General features: G+C 35.8%; 8 protein-coding genes across 8 annotated transcripts; 5 read left to right on the forward strand and 3 right to left on the reverse strand. All coding sequences in view use genetic code 12, as the record gives it.

The window, feature by feature from the left end:
* Positions 1 to 30: 30 nt before the first annotated feature.
* J8A68_005736 (uncharacterized protein) lies at positions 31 to 2,826 on the reverse strand (the record flags this gene model as incomplete). Its single annotated transcript, XM_049409834.1, has 1 exon — positions 31 to 2,826. One exon carries the CDS (start codon positions 2,824 to 2,826, stop codon positions 31 to 33), a length of 2,796 nt encoding a protein of 931 aa, XP_049261007.1.
* Positions 2,827 to 3,740: 914 nt separating this feature from the next.
* J8A68_005737 (uncharacterized protein) lies at positions 3,741 to 7,790 on the reverse strand (the record flags this gene model as incomplete). Its single annotated transcript, XM_049409835.1, has 1 exon — positions 3,741 to 7,790. One exon carries the CDS (start codon positions 7,788 to 7,790, stop codon positions 3,741 to 3,743), a length of 4,050 nt encoding a protein of 1,349 aa, XP_049261008.1.
* A 1,093-nt stretch (positions 7,791 to 8,883) lies between these two features.
* Positions 8,884 to 10,092, forward strand: J8A68_005738 (uncharacterized protein; the record flags this gene model as incomplete). The annotated part of the gene is made up of 1 exon (XM_049409836.1): positions 8,884 to 10,092. The coding sequence occupies one exon, from the start codon at positions 8,884 to 8,886 to the stop codon at positions 10,090 to 10,092; it is 1,209 nt and encodes a 402-aa protein (XP_049261009.1).
* A 1,517-nt stretch (positions 10,093 to 11,609) lies between these two features.
* Positions 11,610 to 13,253, forward strand: ICL1 (isocitrate lyase 1; the record flags this gene model as incomplete). The annotated part of the gene is made up of 1 exon (XM_049409837.1): positions 11,610 to 13,253. One exon carries the CDS (start codon positions 11,610 to 11,612, stop codon positions 13,251 to 13,253), a length of 1,644 nt encoding a protein of 547 aa, XP_049261010.1.
* An 805-nt stretch (positions 13,254 to 14,058) lies between these two features.
* On the forward strand, positions 14,059 to 15,483 carry J8A68_005740 (uncharacterized protein; the record flags this gene model as incomplete). The annotated part of the gene is made up of 1 exon (XM_049409838.1): positions 14,059 to 15,483. The coding sequence occupies one exon, from the start codon at positions 14,059 to 14,061 to the stop codon at positions 15,481 to 15,483; it is 1,425 nt and encodes a 474-aa protein (XP_049261011.1).
* Positions 15,484 to 16,329: 846 nt separating this feature from the next.
* On the forward strand, positions 16,330 to 17,571 carry J8A68_005741 (uncharacterized protein; the record flags this gene model as incomplete). The annotated part of the gene is made up of 1 exon (XM_049409840.1): positions 16,330 to 17,571. One exon carries the CDS (start codon positions 16,330 to 16,332, stop codon positions 17,569 to 17,571), a length of 1,242 nt encoding a protein of 413 aa, XP_049261012.1.
* Positions 17,572 to 18,301: 730 nt separating this feature from the next.
* Positions 18,302 to 19,735, forward strand: J8A68_005742 (uncharacterized protein; the record flags this gene model as incomplete). Its single annotated transcript, XM_049409841.1, has 1 exon — positions 18,302 to 19,735. One exon carries the CDS (start codon positions 18,302 to 18,304, stop codon positions 19,733 to 19,735), a length of 1,434 nt encoding a protein of 477 aa, XP_049261013.1.
* Positions 19,736 to 20,672: 937 nt separating this feature from the next.
* Positions 20,673 to 21,680, reverse strand: PHO85 (cyclin-dependent serine/threonine-protein kinase; the record flags this gene model as incomplete). The annotated part of the gene is made up of 1 exon (XM_049409842.1): positions 20,673 to 21,680. One exon carries the CDS (start codon positions 21,678 to 21,680, stop codon positions 20,673 to 20,675), a length of 1,008 nt encoding a protein of 335 aa, XP_049261014.1.
* Between the last annotated feature and the right edge of the window lie 98 nt (positions 21,681 to 21,778).

A 21,778-nucleotide genomic window follows, 5' to 3' on the forward strand; every position in this document is an offset into this window, starting at 1 on the left:
AAAAATTAACTATATACAAAAGCTATTAAACTATACATAAGATTTATCATAATTTAATTTCAATTGGAAAATTTCTTTACCGCTTCTAAATATCAATTGTTCTTCATCTAGTACCGTAATATACCTTTTCTCAATCACTTGAACCTTTTTAAATGTCTGCCTACTACTAGAACTAACAATACCAACATCAATCTTATCTGTTGAAATAAACAAAAAGAATCCATCTCTTTGAATTACACTCTTAAGTTTTGATTCGAAAGGGATATATTTATCACTGCAAATCTTGCTTCTATCATGTACAAAAACAGCATATGAATCATACACAAACAAATATTCGTTGTTCTTGTTATGTAATTTGAAATCACCAAGTGGTTTTGCCTTATGCTCCAGAATCTTAAGATTTACACTATCTGGTTTATATGGAATTTGTATAGGATAAAAATTGAAAACTTTTCCATGATTATAGAATTGATGTTTGGTGTATACAGTATAATCATCTTGCCAGCTATGAATACCACAACATTCAGTAGGCATCGAGAATTCTTGCAATCTTCTAACATCCCAAGATCTCTTCTCTTGGGAATAAATAGGATGTAAAACTCGGAATTTCGTACCATTCGACCCCTTAAATGAAAACTTCTTCTTTCCAAATATAACAACTTGTTTCCCATTGAATACCCCAGTAGAAAAGAATCCGGCTTTTTTAGAAATATGACAGGCATTGATTTTGGGAACTCCATGATATCTATCAATTAATTGTTGAACTGAATACAAAGTTAAATTTTTATCTGTCTGAAGTACCAAAATATTCCCCAAGAGCTTCATTTGAACAGTTGTAGCATTGAAATGAAGTATTTTGCGCCACATCTCCCGATCTCCAGAAACATAAACTGCATTCCAATTAGCCACAATTGCATATCTTTTCCTAATCCCTTCAAACTCTCCCCAAATTGTACAAGAACATGAGACTCCGTTCACTACTATATTAGATTGTTGAGGATTTGTAGTTGTACCTTTATTTCCAGCGTCAAAATTCCAATATGACTCTGGTTGACAATTCCACAACTCATTCACAGAATAAGGCTCCCCAATCAAAGTATGTTGAGTATAGGTAGTACCCTGGGATGCCTTTCTAGTATTCCTATCCAACATTGAAGAAAGTGAATTCTGATTATCATAATGTAGTTCATCATAACTATCATCGGGATACCGACTTGAACTTCTTGACCTTGTGGATCGAAGACTACTCCGTCTCAGTTGTGGTTGTCCCCTAGATGATGAAATTGAATACGTATGACTACCTTTACGGGTAAGTTTAAAGCTATCTCTCAGTTGTAAATATTCTTCGGCACTTGGTTTATAGGAGTATGGATTGGATGTTCCTAACACTCTATCTGAAGTAAACGATGAAATTGATCTACTGCGGCCCCTGTGTAAGGAACTTCTCAGTGGGGTAGTTGTGAAATCTGAAACATCGGTTTCGACGGACATGACACTAGGAATCAGCACGGCTGAATTAATAGATGAAAATGAACTTCGTCTTCTGAATGTTGATTGAGGGCTCTCTTGATAATTCAGCGCACTGGTATATGTTGAAATACTTTGCCAATCAAATACAAGCACTGATGGATCTCCCGATACGAAATAATCAACCTTAGAACAAGTCTTGACCAATTTTCCAACTTCAATAATCGCCAATGGTAACTCAGCAGGTACATATGTCTCATCAATTGAATCACGGATAGCAATAAGATGATTACGGATCTGTGAAGGATAAGCTATTATCATCTCTAAGAATGCCTTAAGGGAATAATAACTATCAGTTCTCTTATTCTTGAGACCTCCTTTAGGCATATCGTACAACTTAGCAAACTCAGGAACATTCCGAACAAGTACATCATAACAGGAAGATATCCCCTTTGCCCACCTCAAATAGACAAACGAAATCTCACACGCATCAAAAGTTTCGCAATCTTCAAATAGTGTAGACTCAACATAATGAAAACATTCACAAAGGTTCCAAAACGTATCTTCTAATTCTTTTCTCCTGAGTTTGTGTAATTCCTTATATGGGAAATTCTCCAATACTGCTCCAAATAATTTCCAAATACTTTCTGAACCTGCCTTCATATTGGTAGCGAATCGTGCTTGACTTTTCATTAACTCTTGGATTAGTATTTCGGTACGACCTTCATCTATGAAAGTCCCAGGTATGGCTTTGTCATATGGGATATTGACTATTGACGAGGGTATTATATAATTCAAAAGGTATTCTATTTCCTTATAGGGTATTTGGGATAGGATGTAGAATATACAAGTGATCAATGCTTTTGAAACGTCATAGAGAACATCAGTTGAGTCCCATTGAGCTTGAGATTGTTGTTCCTGCTTGGCTTTGGAATCTGCACTGTTTTTAGTTTTGGGGATGGGAGTGCCAGCTCTTCTAATTGAATGGAGTGATGTTTGGGAACCACTTCTTTTGAGACCTGTTTTAAAGTCGCTAGTAGACCTTCTTGGTCCAGAATTCCTCGTTGACAGTTCTCGTGAATGATCCTCTGCATATATGTGAGCAAATGCAGCTTTTGGTACTGGTTTACTACTAATTGAAGGAAATTCTTCTTCCAGATTATTTAACTCTGATGCAATGTTGATATCATTCCTAGGGCCATCTGTAGGATATGGAGTTGGGATTCTTTGTAAGGGATGGTATTCTTCTTCAGGGTTATAGAACTCACTAAACAGAACCTTTCCTGAAGGACTTTCGTCTTGATTCTTGGAAGCCATTGGCTTAGCTTCTTGATAAGGAAATCTTAAAATTTTAGTCATGGCTGATGAGTTCTAAAAGGATGTTTAAATATGCAACCCTCTTGAAACAAGGATGGGATGATTTTATACAAGGCAAGCTAACACCTTTATATTGAATTTTTAGTACCTATTTTTGGAAAACTGAAAACAGGTTCTCTTCGAAAACACAGGACACACAGGTCATTCTGATCTAGATCTAAACAAATTCGCGGCTGTGACCTTCCTATCTTTAGTGGGCTCAAATCCTCTTTTCTTTTGTATTATGTGGGGAGTTTCTACTACGAAGAAATTATTTTTTTATTTATCAAATGATAATCTCTCAGCCCCAAAAACTAATTAAAAAAATATTTTTTGCACCCAAATGGGTATTCGCGGAGATACACTCATCCACACCACTAAAAACATCACTTAATTTCTTAGCTGACAAAACACGGCACACAGAATTATGCCTTACAGCCCAAGATTACCCATCTAACCCAATTCTTTTTGATAGAATTCTTCTTTTACTAAGGAATCTCGTTAATCACATTTATTTTGGTTTCATAATTTGAAAAAAAAAAAATATTGCACATATCTAGTGCCATATAAAATCACTCTACAATGACCTAGATTCCATTGAGACTAATTTTACAACTAGAGTGCTAAATGGGTCGCTGAGTCAATAAAAACACTTGGTACCTTTGCCCCACATGCATGAGTCAGTCCCCGATTACCAATTCCGTTGCCTCCATAACAAGCCCTATTGTCTACGTAACTTGCTACGCTTGTGAAGCACGAATATTCTGGGTAGAATCGAAATCTCTATCTCGAATCATGCCACTCATTCGGTTGTGATCCTCTACAAGTTATTGTTCATAAAAACCAACTATCTCATTAAAATCGTAACTAAATAAATAAATCTACACTAATACAAAGTCTATCAAACTATAGTCGTCTTAAAAGTTTGCCTTTGATACCAATTGAAACACCAATTGTAATCCAGGTACCTTTGGATTGGCCATCGAAATAGCAATATCTTCATCACAAATTGATCTAATATCTTTTCCAGTAATGACCTGCATTAATTTATTCGTACCTTTCACGAAATCACTAATTGACCAAATTTCAATCACTTCATCACAAATGATGAATAAATAATTATTAACAAATTGGATTGCTTTAGCCTTAAATTTAAATCCAAGTATGGAAAACCTAGACAACTTACCATGCTTATTTATAAAAATTGCAAATTCATTATACGCCAATAAAAATTCACTATTATTATTCAATTTAAACATCCCTAATGGTTTCATGCCAGACCCAGACACAAGTTTTCTAATGACATCAACTCCTGCACTAGCAGAGGTAACCGATTTTCTGGCATATTGATCAACTTTTTTCTTAGTGTCAGTTTCAGCGAATGGCAAGTCTGGTACAGTTCGCGGTCTTAATTTATCTAAATCCAAAATTTCAAAACCTTTATTAGTATGCACGGCAAAGGACGAATTGAAAATAGAAACCCCATAACATTCAGCTTGGATATAGAACTTCCTTTCTTCTTTAAACCTACTGAAAACACCATTCCCATCACTTTCTGGAGCGAGAACTTTAAAATGAGTCGTTCCATTATTCTTCTTTTTGGCATAAAACAACATAGTCATATTCTTATGATGGCCAACGGCGAAGAATAAGACTGGCTCCTTTGAGACCGGGATGCTTGTAAGCTCGGACTTTTTTTCGGCATATACACCAAGGAATTGAGGCAATAAATAATACCTCAAATATTTATCTGCTAAAACAATCACAATTCCACTGGTTGTATCCACATGGATTTTAGTGAAATCAGTTCCATTAAGAATCTTCTTCCATCTTCCTTTGGCTTCACAGCAATATAATCCAGTCATCAAACCAACAATATTATACGTATGTCCCTTGTATTCAAATCCATACATGCATTGCACCTTGCTGTATACAAGATGATTTCTGGAGTTACTGAAATTATATAAATCTGACTTATACCCCAACTGATTCAATTTTTCCAATGATTCTTGACAAACATCATATATTGGATCACCAGGTGGACAAATGGGTAACTTAACCACTTTATTAGCAAGGTCGTATGCAAAGCATGTATTTGAAACCAACTTAACCTCATAAGGTTCGGAGCTTTTTAATCGGTTGGCCAATGCAGTTTTGGTCTCTGAAAAATATTTTATCCACTCGCTTCTTTCTTTTTCACTCCTACATGAAAATGTGAATGTATGCTTTGTCCTTCCGGCATATCTGACCTTAAGTGCAAAAACGTTTGGTTCATCATCACTAACATCCAATAATGCATTTGGAACCAATGATGGTGAAGAGACATTGGTTTTTAATGGTGGTCTTGGGATTGAATTTGCTGAATGTGGCGTTGCGGTGTTTTTTTCTTCGGCAATTAAAAATTCAATTGGAATTGGATCTTCAATAATCTTATAACAATATCCCCTCTGTTTGGGGTTTTTAGCTCTCTCGGTAATAATCATGTAATTATCAAGTAAAATAATATGATTGATCCATGATGTGATTTTCATTTCTCCTCTTCTCGTCAAATCCCCACGGCAGACAAATTTTCTATTCGTCGAGTTTAAATTTAAATTAGTTTGTTGCAAATTTGGTTTCCATACTAATTGATTTCTAATCGTTCTTAAAACGTGCAGATTGTCCGCTAACTTTTTTTGTTCATTAATCTTCTTCCCAAGCGCCTTAATAGCTGACTGGGCTCGTTTTGAAGCTTGAAATTCCTCATCATGATCATCAAACTTCTTAGTCGCATCCGCCAATTGTAACGGGAGTTGTTGATATCTAGAGTTAAGCGTACTTAAAAGTAAAATGTCAACGTTAACTTCCAATTCTTTAAGAAGTCTGATACTTCCAATATTTGAATCAGCATAAGATTTCAACTGTGGATTCCTTAACAATTCTTCAATTATAGGCATACAACTCATATATCTCAATAAATATTGTTTAATCTCTATCGCCCAATCATGGAAAATGTTACATATTTCGGCAATGCTCTTAATAAATTTCCCTTCGGCGATGAGAATCCTCAACAATGGTTCAAATACATGCTCTTGATCGAACTGGATAATTTTATTTCCAGCATCGATTAATCCATCTTGTAATTTAGTTATAGTATTGGGATCCAGGTTCAGAAAATCCTTAACCGCTTTTATGAATTTAGGTGCAACTACTTCAACCAAACATCGGGCTCTTTGGAGAAATGTTTGTTCATATCTTAATAAATCAAAAACATACGATTGATGCTTTTTCAACCCTTGCTCAATCTGACTTAAATCTTCCGCGGTTAAATGCCAATGAGTAGACCAATCTCTTCCCAAGACAATTTCTTTAATGTTGGTATTCTTCATCTTGGCTTCATAATTCATAATTCGGTTCACATTACATGAGGAAGAATAACATGTCAATGGTAAATCTCCCGTTTTACGATGACGGAAATTAAAATAGCATCTGGTCAAATTAGGCAAAACACCACTAACATAAACCCTTGAATCCAAAGTTATACCAGCTTTATCACCAATGGTTTTCTCATTTTCATCAACTACCACAGCACCGGTTTCAATAAAATTATTAATGACGACGGAAGCATTGCTTGTAATTATATCCAATGTAGTGTCACTTCTATGGAAAGCCATCAATCTAACTAATGCCTTCTTTAATTCCCGCTTAGATATAAACAGATCGTGTGACCATATCTGCAATCTCAAACACCATTGGAAGATTTCAGAAACAGACCATACTTTCTGACAAGTTTGAAAATGTTGAGATAATAATGTTGAAGCATTGAATGGCAATTGGGGTAAATCCAATGGTAATGGAGGCAATTCTTCATGTTTCCGATTTATAGATAAAGTTGGTATGGGTAATGTTGTAACCACCAGCCCTTTCGGTGAAGGTAAGTCTGGTAATATTGAATAATCAAAATCTTCTTCTGAGATGGGGGATTCAAATTCATGAAATTCTTCATCTTCATCTATGAAAGGATTATCAGTCACTGCAAAGTAAGACTCTCGAGAATGGACACTATTCCATCTCGAACTGGGCCCTTCTGAAAGATTAAATTCGTTATAACCTTCGTCGAAATTATCAATCATTAAAGAATAATCTTGTAAGGATGGTGATCTGCCTCCAAAATGCCCTCGCCTGGGAGATGGTGATCGACTATATGAGTTATCCTGTAGAGGTGAATGTGAGTATACATCAGTAGCAGGTGGTGTTATATACGAAGGATCCGATATACTGAACGACATTCTAGAAGTACCGGTTCCATGTCGACTTGGTGATACACTTGAAGAACGTGAATATCCTGTCACAGGAGCGATAGATAGCAGTTGTCTTGACGGTAGTGAGGGGACTTCATTTATTCTTGGGGATGCATCGTTTAATGATTCGTGAATAATTCTATTGGTCCTTCCTTGTGTTGATGTATCAACTCCAAATTCAAAATCATTGGGATCTAACAATTCATCAATGTTTTCCTCAATGGGATATGGAGGTCTTTCTTCAATGGGATATGGAGGTGTTTCTTCAATGGGATATGGAGGTTTTACAGAAGGTGTTGATTTCGATCTAGATAGCTCCTGATATCCCCTTTGTTTTGATTTAACTCTGTCTATAGTAATTGGGGTTCTTTCTTTATTGGGATCTGAATAGTTCACCGGCGTGGCAGCGATAGGGTCATATTCCCAAATTTCACGAGGACCCTTAGGCTTTGGCGAATCAACTGACGAAAACGAATCATCGTATGTATTATCTATAAATTGTTCACTTGGAAACGGCCTAGGAGGACTTGATCTAATTTCAAAAGTGTGAAAATCATGAGGCTTCACCTTAGGTCGTGGAGGGGTTGTAGGAATATATTGATCGTTTTCAAATGATGTGAAAGTTGTTGTTACCTTGGGTATTTGAGGGGAAATTGGATCTTCTATTGGAAATGGTGTTGTGTCCATTGGTGGTGGTTTCCTTCTTAGTGACTTCCTACTCAGGCTTTGGGAAAATGACGACATGCTTTTATAAATGAATGATTTGTGTGAGGTTATGTAATAAAATTCGGGTTGAAGTAAAACTGATTTGAAATTAGATTGTACAACTCAAAATCTCTATTAAGTTAAATAGCGTGTGCTGCTTAAATCAAAAAATGACTCTAATGGTCTCTTGCAGGAAAAAGGATCGGACACGTTCTATACGTTATAAATATTTGGATTGTTTGAATCCCTTTATCGAAATGAATGTAAAAATTATAACTGACTTTTTGTTGTGATTCAATTTTTTTCTGTCATACTATGTTTTGTTTTAGCTTATCCCGTATTAAAATCACGGCTGGCCCTTTTTTCTTAGTGTTTTTCTTTTGTTGATTTTTTTTTTTTTCAAGTTTAAATGTTGAACCGGAAATTCAAAATGTATCACGTGTCAATGTTCGGAATTCGACTTTCCAATTTACAAAGTTCAAGGTTCACGAAGGTTGTTCCTTAGTTAGATATGCTCTTAGATATGGATGATCTCAATATGTTTCAATTTCATTGAAATGCTGAACGCCTTTTAATGTTATTTCTTTTTCATTGAAAAATGACTCAAACGAAAACTAAATCAAGTTGGCGAAGCAGCTCAGCCCGTGACGTAAGAATGATGTAGACTGGTCGATATAAGGCTGTAACTTAATGTAGATAATGATAATGATACGAGTCAGTCTTTGACATCCAATCGGACTTCTTTTGAGCTTTAGATTTGATCATTCATCTTTCTAAAGAATGGGGATTGAGGCATTGGATTCAAGAATTTTTTACAGCCACCTTAAATCTTGATCTTTGCGAAAAATCATGATCTAGTACGACTTTATTCAAATCTTGCGACATTGGCGTTTTTCGCGACATTTCTCTAACATCGCGAAATTTGCCAAAATTGAGAAAAAGAACTTACGCGTTTCATTTTTGACTCTCAAAATTGAAAAGGCATATCAAAAGACTTCTTAAGAAGCCATCACTAATCGATCCCTTACGCATTGAAATCAAATCTCACATCTCAAATAATTATTTCCCCCCAAAGATGAGCTTTTCAACAACAGTAACATATTCACCTGAAATCACAAAATTAATATCAGAAGGTTCCCGTGCCTATTCATCGAAAGATTATGACCTCGCTTCAGAAAAGTATGGAGAAGCTTGTGAGAAATACAGTGGAGAACATGAAGGTTCCGAAGATGCTGATTTATTGTTCCTATATGGAAAAGCTATTTTCCAGAGTGCAGTTTCCAAATCTGAGGTATTTGGTGGAGCTGGAGCAAGTGCTAGTAAGACAAATGGAGATAGTGATGCTGAAGGTGACGAGGAAGGAGAAGCCGAAAAGGATGAGGATGACCAATTCCAATTCTATGATGCTGAACCGATTGAAGGAGATAACGAGGAAGATGAACAGGGTCTGGAGGAAGATGGAGATGAGGGTCCGCAAATGGCAGAAGAAGACGATGAAGATGATGAACCGGAGACTACGAAGGGGGATGATAACAAGAATGAGGGTCAGGATGAGGAGGAACAAAGTGAGTTTGAAATTGCTTGGGAGATCTTAGATCTTACTAGGAATTTATTGGAAGAAAAGCTTGAAGGTCTTAACAAAGGTGATTTGACTCCTCCGTATATTTTGGATAAGAATGCTTCTATCACAAATGAATATGTTGTTGTGTTACAGAAACTCTCTGAAGTATATGATATCTTGGGAGAAGTATCTTTAGAAACTGAAAATTTCCCACAAGCTGCAATTGATTTAAAGAAATGTCTTGATCTTAGATTGGAATTGTATAAGTCAAGTAATTCATTGATTTCAGAATCTCATTATAAATTGGCTTTAGCGTTGGAATTTTGTGGTGATGACTCTGAACTGAAAAGCAAGGCACAAGAACAAATCAAATTAGCAATTGACTCCGTCAAAGCGAGAAATCAAGATGAAACTAATGAAGATCGTACAAAGGACAATGAGGAAATGATTCAGGAATTGGAAGCTAAATATGTTGATTTGGGTAATGATGAATTGAAAGCTCAGGCTGATATGATTAAAGGATTATTAGGTCAAGTGACATCGGAAGCATCTAGTGGACCACAAGAAGGAAGTAGTAGTGCGACTGCGATCAACAACCTTACATCGATGGTCAAGAAGAAGACTAAGGATGCTAAGGTGAATGATTTGACGGGAATGGTAAAGAAAAGAAAAGCACCTAAAAAGGATCCCAGTGAAGCGAATAAGAAGGTTAAGACTGATTAGATGATGTCGGATAGTTATATAGAATAGTCTAAAAAATAATACGCGATAAACAATTGGAAATTGACAGGAGTGGTTGACTCATCGGACTTCTTTGCCGCTATGATCCCCGGGATGATTCAGTTCTAATGTGTAAGTCTTCAATTCGGTTGTTTTCTCTTGACGACCTTATCGCCAGTTTTGTGTCAAACTATGGAAATAGAAAATAAAACTAAAGTGGTAGTTGCGAAATATGAAAAATAAAAATTCCGTGGGTAAAATTGTTCAAGGATTTCTTTTTTCGGGAGCGGTTAATGCATAGAAAAAATAATTGATGACTAACTGAAAAATGAATCATCCTTCTCCTTTTACCCCGGAATAAAAAAAAAGGAGGAAATCTATGGCGAATAAACGCTAATAGAAAATCTTCTCTCTTTGACGATTAAACAAGAAAATGATTTGTCCAACTCCGAGAAATCGAAATATTTTCCGAATATCAAGAATTTAACCTTTGTCAATGTTGCATTGATGGGTTTGTAATTATCAACTTAAGCTTTCTATATGTAAAGTGTTGCATTGAAACTGTAAAACGCCAAAGTTCATACTGTTTTCTCTTGGTTATGAATCAAGAAGCCATTTATTTATTCGGAGGTATTACACCGGTGGTTTTATGTGATAATGACCAGATATTTTCCCACTGTAAATAATCATATGACTAGAATAATAAAACAGTGAAATTACTCACACATAATAATTGAATTATCAAAATTATCAAAGGAAATTCATAGCCTCGGATACTTGTAGTAAAAAGAAGCCATTATAATAATAAATAACAGTGAAATAATATTCCGAGTATCGGAACCGTTACTTTTAAGAATTGAATCATATGCAAAGAAAAATAATTATTGAACATAAATACACGACTAAATAAATTATATTATTATTTTCGGAGTTTTACAAAAAAAATTATTAGCCCTTACTGCTTGGTGTTTCTTCTATGTGAGGTTATGCCGGGATATGAAAGGTGGTCTTTTCCCATGATTGCTAATTTGTTACAAGTAAGATGTAGTTGGAATATGTATTTATGGTAATTGGGCTAGATCTGAATATCAAAAGGGGGGCTGGATGGTCATTTTACTAGAATTATAGTTTTATAAAAAAAACGTTGACCATCTATCCGAGGAATATTATTAGTTCAATATTGAATAAGTACTGCATAGAGGATTAACGGAGAACAACTTTATTTTTTAAAAACGTAAAGAAAGAAATCTGGGGAATTTAATTCTGCTGCTATGAAAAATAAAAGTTACACAAATTAAAAAATCATTTGGACTAATAGAAATCTACTGAAAATCTTCCTTTTATCCCCTTAATACACAAACTTACATTCATTACTTAAATTCTTCAGATTATTATAAATAGATGATAAAATCACCTTATTTCTAATTTTTATAATTTTTCAATTCTTTTTCCTTTCTTCTCTTCTTCTTTTATATTTATCAACAGTCAGTAACATTTCAATTACTACATCATCATCCAATATGCCATACACTCAAATCGACGTAAACGAAGAAGAAAGACAATTCCAACAACAAGTTGCTGAAATTAAAAAATGGTGGTCTCAACCAAGATGGAGAAAGACTAAGAGAATCTATTCTCCAGAAGATATTGCTAAGAAGAGAGGTTCTCTCAAGATTGAATACCCATCTTCTCAACAATCTGACAAGTTATTCTCCTTATTGGAAAAGCATGATGCTGATAGAACTGCTTCTTTCACCTTTGGTGCTTTAGATCCAATTCATGTTGCTCAAATGGCTAAATACTTGGATTCTATCTATGTTTCCGGTTGGCAATGTTCCTCTACCGCTTCTACATCTAACGAACCATCCCCAGATTTAGCTGATTATCCTATGGATACTGTCCCAAACAAGGTTGAACATTTATGGTTTGCCCAATTATTCCACGACAGAAAACAAAGAGAAGAAAGATTAAACATGACCAAGGCTCAAAGAGCAAAGACTCCTTACATTGACTTTTTAAGACCAATCATTGCTGATGCTGATACTGGTCATGGTGGTATTACTGCTATCATTAAATTAACCAAGATGTTTGTTGAACGTGGTGCTGCTGGTATTCATATTGAAGATCAAGCTCCAGGTACCAAAAAGTGTGGTCATATGGCTGGTAAGGTTTTAGTTCCAGTTCAAGAACATATTAACAGATTGGTTGCTATTAGAGCTTCTGCTGATATCTTGGGTTCTAACTTGTTAGCTGTTGCCAGAACTGATTCTGAAGCTGCTACTTTGATTACTTCTACCATTGATCACAGAGATCATTACTTTATCATTGGTGCTACCAACCCAAATGCGGAAGAATTAGCTGGATTAATGGCTGCTGCTGAAGCTAAAGGTATTTACGGTGAAGCTTTAGCCAAGATTGAATCGGACTGGACCAAGAAGGCTGGATTAAAGTTATTCCATGAAGCTGTTATTGATGAAATTAACGCTGGTAACTATCCAAACAAGCAAGCCTTAATCAAGAGATTTACCGATAAAGTCAACCCATTATCCAACACTTCTCACAAGGAAGCTAGAAAATTAGCTAAGGAATTAACCGGTAAAGATATCTACTTCAACTGGGATGTTGCCAGAGCAAGAGAAGGTTACTACAGATACCAAGGTGGTACTCAATGTGCCGTTATGAGAGGTAGAGCTTTCGCTCCATATGCTGATTTAATCTGGATGGAATCTGCTTTACCAGACTACAACCAAGCCAAGGAATTTGCTGATGGTGTTAAGGCTGCTTACCCAGACCAATGGTTAGCTTACAACTTGTCTCCATCTTTCAACTGGAACAAGGCCATGAACCCTCAAGATCAAGAAACTTATATTCAAAGATTAGCTAAATTAGGTTATGTTTGGCAATTTATTACTCTTGCTGGTTTACATACTACTGCATTGGCTGTTGATGATTTCGCTAACCAATATTCTCAAATTGGTATGAGAGCATATGGTCAAAATGTCCAACAACCAGAAATTGAAAAGGGTGTTGAAGTTGTTAAGCATCAAAAATGGTCTGGTGCTGAATATATTGATGGTTTATTGAAGATGGTTAGTGGTGGTGTTACTTCTACTGCTGCTATGGGTGCTGGTGTAACTGAAGATCAATTTAAAGAAAAGATTTAAAACTTGAATGATTTATATGTTATATAGTTTTTATTTATTTTTAAAGTAGTTTTGATAACTATTTGTCGTTTATTAATTTATTTTGTTAGAGAGTATGTATATGAATAAAGATTTTATTTGTACAATTTTACTGTTGTTTAATTATCTCTCTTTTTTGTGAGATGGTTGCAAAACAATCTTGTTCTGGAGATAGGTAGTATGTATCAGTAACAGAAAAAAGGTTGGCCAAGGTGGAGTCCCATTTCTATCATCGGCTTCGACGTTTCCTGACTATCCACAATTAACCAATCTGAATATCCTTGTGGATCGCATTGACAAAAATATTTGCAGCAATTTGTACCAGATTGTTGCAAAAAATTGATAAAAAGTAAATTGTTCGCCCCTTTCACAGATGCAAACATTCTTTAACTCTGACCCTGACATTACCAATCGGATGTATCACCAATGTGTGATCCTGTCATAGAGACATTCGGAGAGTCTGTCGATTTTTTTTTTTTACCTGAGGCTTTGGATTCAACTTTGATGAAGCAACCAAAAGCATCTGATTTCTATGAAATGGCACACCGATGCCATTAACGCTACTATATAAAAGAATAACTTAACTTCAGATACGAGAGCTGACTTCTATCCACCTTTAGTGTCTAGCGAAGGCAGAGATATGGTTAATTAGCAAATATCGGAATTCTGCACTAACTGGCCGAACTAAATATCTTTTTTTTTCTGTTGATCTCATCAATTAATAAGTTCTTAGTTTTTATAACATCATTTCATTCCTGATTTCTTGTTTGTTTGATGTTGAAGTATTATGGGGTTTGTTAATCCAGGAAAGTCATTAAAGAAAAGAAAGCTACGAAAATCCATATCATTAACAACTTCTTTATCGACATGTGACAATAATGATTTCTTCAAACATAAGAAACCTCAACATTCAAGCATCACCCTTGATTCTTTACCTCCATCAATAATTAAACAAATCTTCATATTTGTTGGTCCTCACAATAATTTACCATTAGTTAATAAGAGGGTTAATCAAATATTAAAGTTCAATCCGAATCTACAGATTGAGACAGGTGCCCCTTGGGAAAATTTTTCGTTGGTCAAACTGATGATAGATCGATATTATTTATGTGACATGAACGAACGAGTGGATTTCGCATTGGTTGAGGATATGATAGAATATTATTTTTCACGATTGGGAGAGATCACGCAGAAGTTCGGGTCAGAATGTAGACAATGTGAGCTACTTGGACCAATAGCAATTAATATTGGGATGATAGACAACATCGTCGAAGTTTATAAATCCGAAAAATTTGCATTATTGGGCACATCTGTTCACAATAGATTTGCGACAATTGCAGTCATCAACAAGTTTGCTCGGGAAAGATGTGGTGAGTCGATATCATTTCGAACGACTGAAGAAATTGAGTTTCACAAAAAAAGGAGACTACAGATTCTTCGTTTTAAGTTTGATGAATTGCGGTATTATTTGAACAGAGCACGCGCTGAACTCGAAGCTGGCCAATTTGACCCATGCCCAGATGTACGTGAAGAGAATTACATTCAAAATATTCTTGACAGTAGGAGCCAAGCAAGCCCCTTTGAAGGGTCTGAAGGTATCCCTCAACTTCCAGTATATGATGACGAAGATTTGAGGATTGAAGGATTCCATGATGCCGACTTTCCAAAGCTGCTCCAAGTATATCTTGAATATATGGATGTCAACTATCAATTTCCGACTCCGAGCGATAGTGATTTTGTATGGACTGTTCCAGCACTGCTTGTAAGTAGAGATCTCGAATTTGCATTTTCAAGAATACCTCATGAAAAAGTTCGTCATATTGATCCATTAGTCTCTGCCCTTTTGAAGTGGTTTCATCCTGAAGTGATTCGTTCGCATCATCCCAGCAAGAGCTTTGAAGACTATATTTCGCTTCTTTTAGAGAATACAGTTTGTTCAGATACGCATGAGGATGCAGTCTATGAATGTTTTGAGCTATATGACATTTACTCAAAGCAAGCTTCTCCCACTCCAGAGAGCAAACACCGTGTTGAACACATGTTAGAAGACTTGAAACGAGGAGCGCTTCTCTTAATTCAAGCCTCTGGAGAGTCATTTGACTCTGACCAGATTTGGAAATATTTGCGGGAATTGGGAAATAAGGATCTCATGCATGAGATATTAGCTAGCGATGTCCCGCTACCAAGTCCGGGAATTGATTGGAACTTTTAAGAACGGAAAAGCATGGTTTATGGCATTTTGAATGGACAACAGTAGAATTGATTGATAGTTTTTAGACAAATGGAGACCATGATACGTATGGCCTTTACTCAAAACGGGACTGTCCAACTTCTGAAAACAAATTTGTCAATGCTAATAGGCTTGAAAGGAGCAATAATTTTCCTAGTCCAGCTATCTGGCGATGCCCTTGATTTAGATGGAAGCATTTACGAGAAATGGGCAACAGGGAATGTGTTTTAACTGCCAGGGAGGCACCAGACCTGCTAACTAGTTTAAATACTTAAGAATTTGCTGTTTATGCAATCTTAATTGTGCAGAACATAAGTAGGGCTACAATTGTATGCGACGTTGTATTGCATGAAACAATCCAATGTAGAACACAAGACAGTTGTAACAGATCACCTTTTTAAGACACGCTTCTCGTTTCAGTTGCTATTCTTAACATTATTTATACGTCATTGAGATCGTCCTATTTTACGATTCCTTCTCGTCTACTTTCTTGTGGTGCTAGAATCTGTCACAATCTTTTTTCGTAGACTCCCATTGTCTTTCATTTTCGATTTGTTGATCTACTGTGAAAATTTCTTGTGAATGAAAATCCGGTTGCCAAAGTACTGATTTATTATGACAACGCTATAAATCAGTAATGAATAAACCAGATGCAATACTTCTTCATGTTCCACAACTTACTCTCGAGTCCTTCCCACCATCAATAATTAAACAGATTTTTGTCTATGCTGTCCTCACAATAATTTGCCTTTAGTCAATAAGCGAATCAACGAAATATTGAAGTTTAAACCGAAGCTTGATTGTGAGCTAATCCCTAGAGATAAGTTAATGTTGTTTAACCCGAAGATAGATGGAGACCTAGATGTTCATTTGGAGAATTGGTCGTTAGTCAAACTGACGATAGAACACTATTATCTATTCAATATGAATGAACGATTGGATTTTGAATTATTAGAAAAAAAATTTGAATATTACAACACCCGGTGGGTCGATTACCGCTTGAAATATGCCAGAATAATAGCAGAAGATGAGGGTGCTAACATGATTCAACGTAATCTTACAGAAGTAATGGGGACAATATGGGAATATAAGGGCCATGAATATGCATTATTAGACACTTTTCTATATAATAAACTTGCCACTGGTCCAATTCTAAAGAAGCTTGTTTGGGACAAAGTTATTAGCAAGTATACCATAGAAGCTCAATGGGAGTGTACTTCGTCCATCTATAGTTATCGGGTAATCCAACTTCGAACTATTCAAGAAATCAACTTTCATAAAATAAGGAGATTACAGATTATTCGATTCAAATTCGATGAATTGCAGTATTATTTTACAAGGCTAGAAATTGGATTGTCGACAGGTCAATTTGAACCAATTCCAGATGTTCATCAAGGAGATTATATAGACATAATTCTAAGAAGCAGAAATCAGAGTACTACCACAAGAGGAGACAACCCAGAACTCCCTGTGTATGATGACGAAGAATCCCCAATCCAAGGATTTGAAGATTTTAGTTTCAAGGATCTGTTTTATGTCCCATATAGTTTTTTAAAGGTCAGATATAATTTCCCAAAACCTAGCGAAAGTAAACTCGTGTGGACTGTATCCCCAGCTCTAGTGAAACGAGATCTCGATTTGGCTTTTGAAACTATACCAAAAGATTACGTTCGTGATCCTGATCCAATAATTTCCGCTGTCTTGGAATGGTTTCATCCAGATGCGATTAGAGTATATACACCTAAACAGAAGTTTCGAGAATACGTTTCAGTAATTCTCAAGAACAGCGTAGATGGAGAAACGAGCGAAAGCTTAACTTCGCTTTATGAAGCATTTGACTTGTACGACGTTTATTCAAAGCAAGATTGCCAAACCATCGAAAGCAGGCGTTTCGTTGCTTTTATGTTGGAAGACTTGAAATTAGGAATGGTTATTTTAACTAAAGCTTATATGGAGACTCTCAACTTCGCAAAAATGTGGAAATATTTACGAGACTTGAATAATACGGATCTAATAAGCAGGTTAATAGTTCTGCATGTCCCCATGGACAGTCTATATGATGAATTATAATGATAGGGGCTGGTTTAAAGGAGGGTTTGTCACGATCGGTTATCTTGTCCACAGAAGCATAAACTATACATATACAATTCGACGACAATTGGTCCCTCAATTGGCATCTTTTAATAGAAATACCAACTTTAAACAGCCTATAGGTAATAATGACATCTCGCCACTCAGGATCTAATTCGTCTTTTGAGATCCTTAACAGTTTTAATTATCATCTGGGTTATCCCGCTGGTTTATCTGGAAATATCATCGTTGGCTTCCCAGTCTATCACCTAGTAATTAGTTTCAAACCTGGAGAAATGACTTTTGGAGACTCTTCCTTAAACCAAAAGAATGTATCATTTCAAATTTTCCGTCTACTCCAGTAATGTGTAAATGGAGTTCATTCGAAAGAGTAATCTATGTGTATCACTCTTTAGCAACAATAAGGGTTCTGATATCTATAATACAAACCTCATATTATCAGATATGTTCTGTACAGAAGTTTACGCAGAGGCTTAAGAACGTCATATTTCTATTATATTACCACCCGAACAACTTTGTAGTTTACCCAACTTATACTGTAAGATCCACCAACAACTTTACCTTGTGGTGCAAAACTCTGTCGCAATCTAAATTTTCTTAAGCTCTCATCGTCGCGAATTGTAAATTGTTGATCTGATGTGTAAAAATTTTATTCATAAAATCGCGTTGCCGAAGAACTAATTTATTGTGACAACATTATGAATCAGCAATGGATCAAGCAGATGCAATAGTTCTTGATGTTCCGCAAACTACTCTTGATTCCTTTCCACCGTCAGTCATTAAACAGATTTTTATCTATGCTGGTCCTCATAATAATTTGCCACTAGTCAATAAGCGAATCAACCAAATATTGAGGTTTGACCCGAATGTTGGACGCGACCTAATTCCTAGAGATAGGCTATTGTTATTTAACCCAGAGTTAGACGATGACCCAGATGTTTATTTGGAGAATTGGTCTCTAGTGAAGCTGATGGTAGAACACTATTATCTATTCGATATGAATGAACGATTGGATTTTGATCTAATAGATACAAAATTTGAATTTTACAACCATCAGTTGGAAGAATACGAGTCACGATATGGGAGAGTAGTGACACAAGATACGGTTGCTCCATTGATATCAGATAACTTAAACGTTTTGCTGCACATAATACTGGAGTATAAGAGCCATAAATATGCATTATTAGACAGTTTTTTTTATAATAAACTTGCCACTGTCTCGACTATAAGGAAACTTCTCTGGGAAAAAGTTATAAGTAAGCTTACGGTAGAAGCCCGAAAGAAGTATACGTCGTCGATCAATACGTACGATTTAATGCAATTTCGAACAATGAAAGAAATCAACTTCCATAAAATAAGGAGATTACAGATTATTCGATTTAAGTTTGATGAATTGCAGTACTATTTTACAAGATTACCAATTGAAATCGCAACTGGTCGATTTGAACCAATTCCAGAGATTTATCATGAAGATTACATGGACATAATTCTAAAAAGCCGAAACCAGAGTACTACAGCAATAGAAGACAACCCAGAGCTTCCTGTGTATGATGACGAAGAGTCCCCAATTGAGGGTTTCGAGGATTTTGGTTTGATAGATCTGTTTTATGCCGTTGATCTTTGTTTGGAGGTTAAATATGTGTCCCCATCACCTTTCGAAAGCAATGTCGTGTGGGCCGTATCCCCAGCTCTAGTGAAAAGAGACCTAGAGTTAGCTTTTGAAAGAATTTCAATTGATTACATTCGCGATCCTGATGCGGTAGTTTCCGCCATCTTGAGATGGTTTCATCCGGAGTCGATTAGCACCTATTTACCTAAGCACCCGTTTCGAGATTACGTGTTGGAAACTCTTGAGAACAGAATCGATTGGGAAGCAAGCGGAAGTTTAACTGTATTATATGCAATGTTTGACTTGTTCGATGTTTATTCAAAACAGGATTTTGAAACCATTGAAAGCAGGCGTATCGCTGCTTTTATGTTGGAAGACATTATAGATGGAATGAGCGCTTTCGTTCATCACTATTGTAAGACACTTGACTTCACAAAAATGTCGAAATATCTACGAGATTTGAATAATACGGCTCTCGTAAACAGGCTAATAGTTCGCCGGTTCCCATTGGGCAGTCTTTACGATGAATTATAATGACGGTTTTAAAGAGAGTTTGACAGAATCGGTAATATCAATTCAACGCGCAACATTCATTTTTAGACAATCCAATGACTCTTGGTCCCTCCTATGGCATATCGTATTATAAAATCTGTTCTTATCAATCTATAAATAATAATGCCATGGCTCGCCTAAGACCTGATACGACTTTCCATGTTGTATGTTGTACTTTTAATCTGTATTTGGGTTGTCCCGTTGCGTTGTCCCTAAAATCGGTAAAGCCTTATGCAATCTATCATCAATGAACTCTAGCAAGTGATAACTGTGTGATTTCGTTGGTTACTCTGCCATTGAGAAGCGTATTTATGAAGCCTTGCTTGCAATGTTCTTTGTTTTACGGTCTCCCTTGCTTCCAAGGTTCTAGTTCCGGGCGTTGAGAGACTTGAGAGAATCTTTTCGAGTGCTCATTTGAATTGACGAATGGGGATATTATTAAGGGTTAAAAGTGTACTTGAGGAAGTGTCCAAAGTACCAACACTATATATTTGAATAGTCTAATCTTGTTTGAATAAACAATGAAAAGAAAATTTTCCCGACATACTCTGTAGACTCCACTTTTTGTAATGTTGTTTAAACAGCAGAAACAACTTGATATTCGGTTTTGAACAAGCTTCTTGCTCAAGAATCTTCTACATGTGCTCTATATTTGGAAGCGGATTTAGATCCACGGTTGCTGTTATTATTGAGTTCGAGACCAGGACTAGAGCAAGAAACCTCCTCGCACGTCTAATTAAGGCTTTATAATTGAGATAGAGTATTGCGTGCTACAAAGAAAAGATTGTTTATTTCCAAAGTCGCATTTGTTTGATTAATTGAACAAGACCGCTATGAGCATTTAAGAGAAGTGTTGACAATATCCTATACGTCTATTCTTTTATTCTATGAAACAAAAAGAGACAAAACCAAAAGCAATCTAATAGTGTTGGTCAATTCCAGGCTGGTGTGGTTGCGGTTGATGAACCTGTTGCTGTTGTGGATGTGGTTGTTGTTGCTGTTGTTGATATGGATCTGATAGTTGATGAATCATAGGAGGGGGGTTGGTGATTTCATGGAACCAAGGATGTTGTAATGCTTGTCTAGCTGTGATTCTAGCTTCTGGTCTCATTTGTAATAAACTCTGTAATAAATTCAACCCCATAGCATCAAGATTAGGGACAAGTAATCGTAAATCTTGAGGAACGAAAATTTGCCAATTACTTTTATAATTGGTATATTGACTTATACCTGGCCAGGTCCTTTCATTTGGTGTACCCATCAATCTAAAGATTTTAATTAATTGATCATCATTGGCAGTACCAGGGAATAATGGTTTCCCGGTACACATTTCTGCAAATATACATCCAGCTGACCAAATATCAATTGAAGTAGTATATGCCCTAGAACCTAATAGAACATCAGGTGCTCTATACCATAATGTAACAACTTCATTTGAGAATGTATTGAATGGAATACCAAACGCACGTGCTAAACCAAAATCACCTAATTTTAATTCACCTTTGTTATTAATTAATAAATTTTGAGGTTTTAAATCACGATGTAAAACACGATTATCATGACAAAACATAATCCCTTTTAATAATTGAAACATAAATGATTTAACTATTTTTAGGTCTAAAGCACCTTGATTTCCATGTACTTCCATATATTTCTTTAAATCTTTATCCATATATTCAAATACTAAAGTCAATTTATTTTCAGTATGAATGACATCGTAAAGAGTAACAATATTCTCATGATCTAATTCTTTCATTAATGAGATTTCTCTAATAGCAGTAGAAGGTGTTCCTTCTTCTGAGTCTAAATTGATTTCTTTAAGTGCAACAAGAGCACCAGTTGCTCGATTTCTACCTTTATAGACAGTAGCATAGGTTCCTTCACCTAATTTTTCAAGTTGTTGAAATTGCGAAGATGATCCAGCCATTTTCTAATAAGTTCGATGATTCTATATATATATCTAAGGGGTAAAGGGTGATAAAGGTTTGTGTAAGACAGAATAAGAAGAAGAAGTCGAAGACGGTA

Source organism: Hemisphaericaspora subhashii, assembly GCF_019202705.1.
Source record: "Hemisphaericaspora subhashii strain CBS 10753 chromosome Unknown scaffold14, whole genome shotgun sequence".
Taxonomy (NCBI): Eukaryota; Fungi; Ascomycota; class Pichiomycetes; order Serinales; family Debaryomycetaceae; genus Hemisphaericaspora; species Hemisphaericaspora subhashii.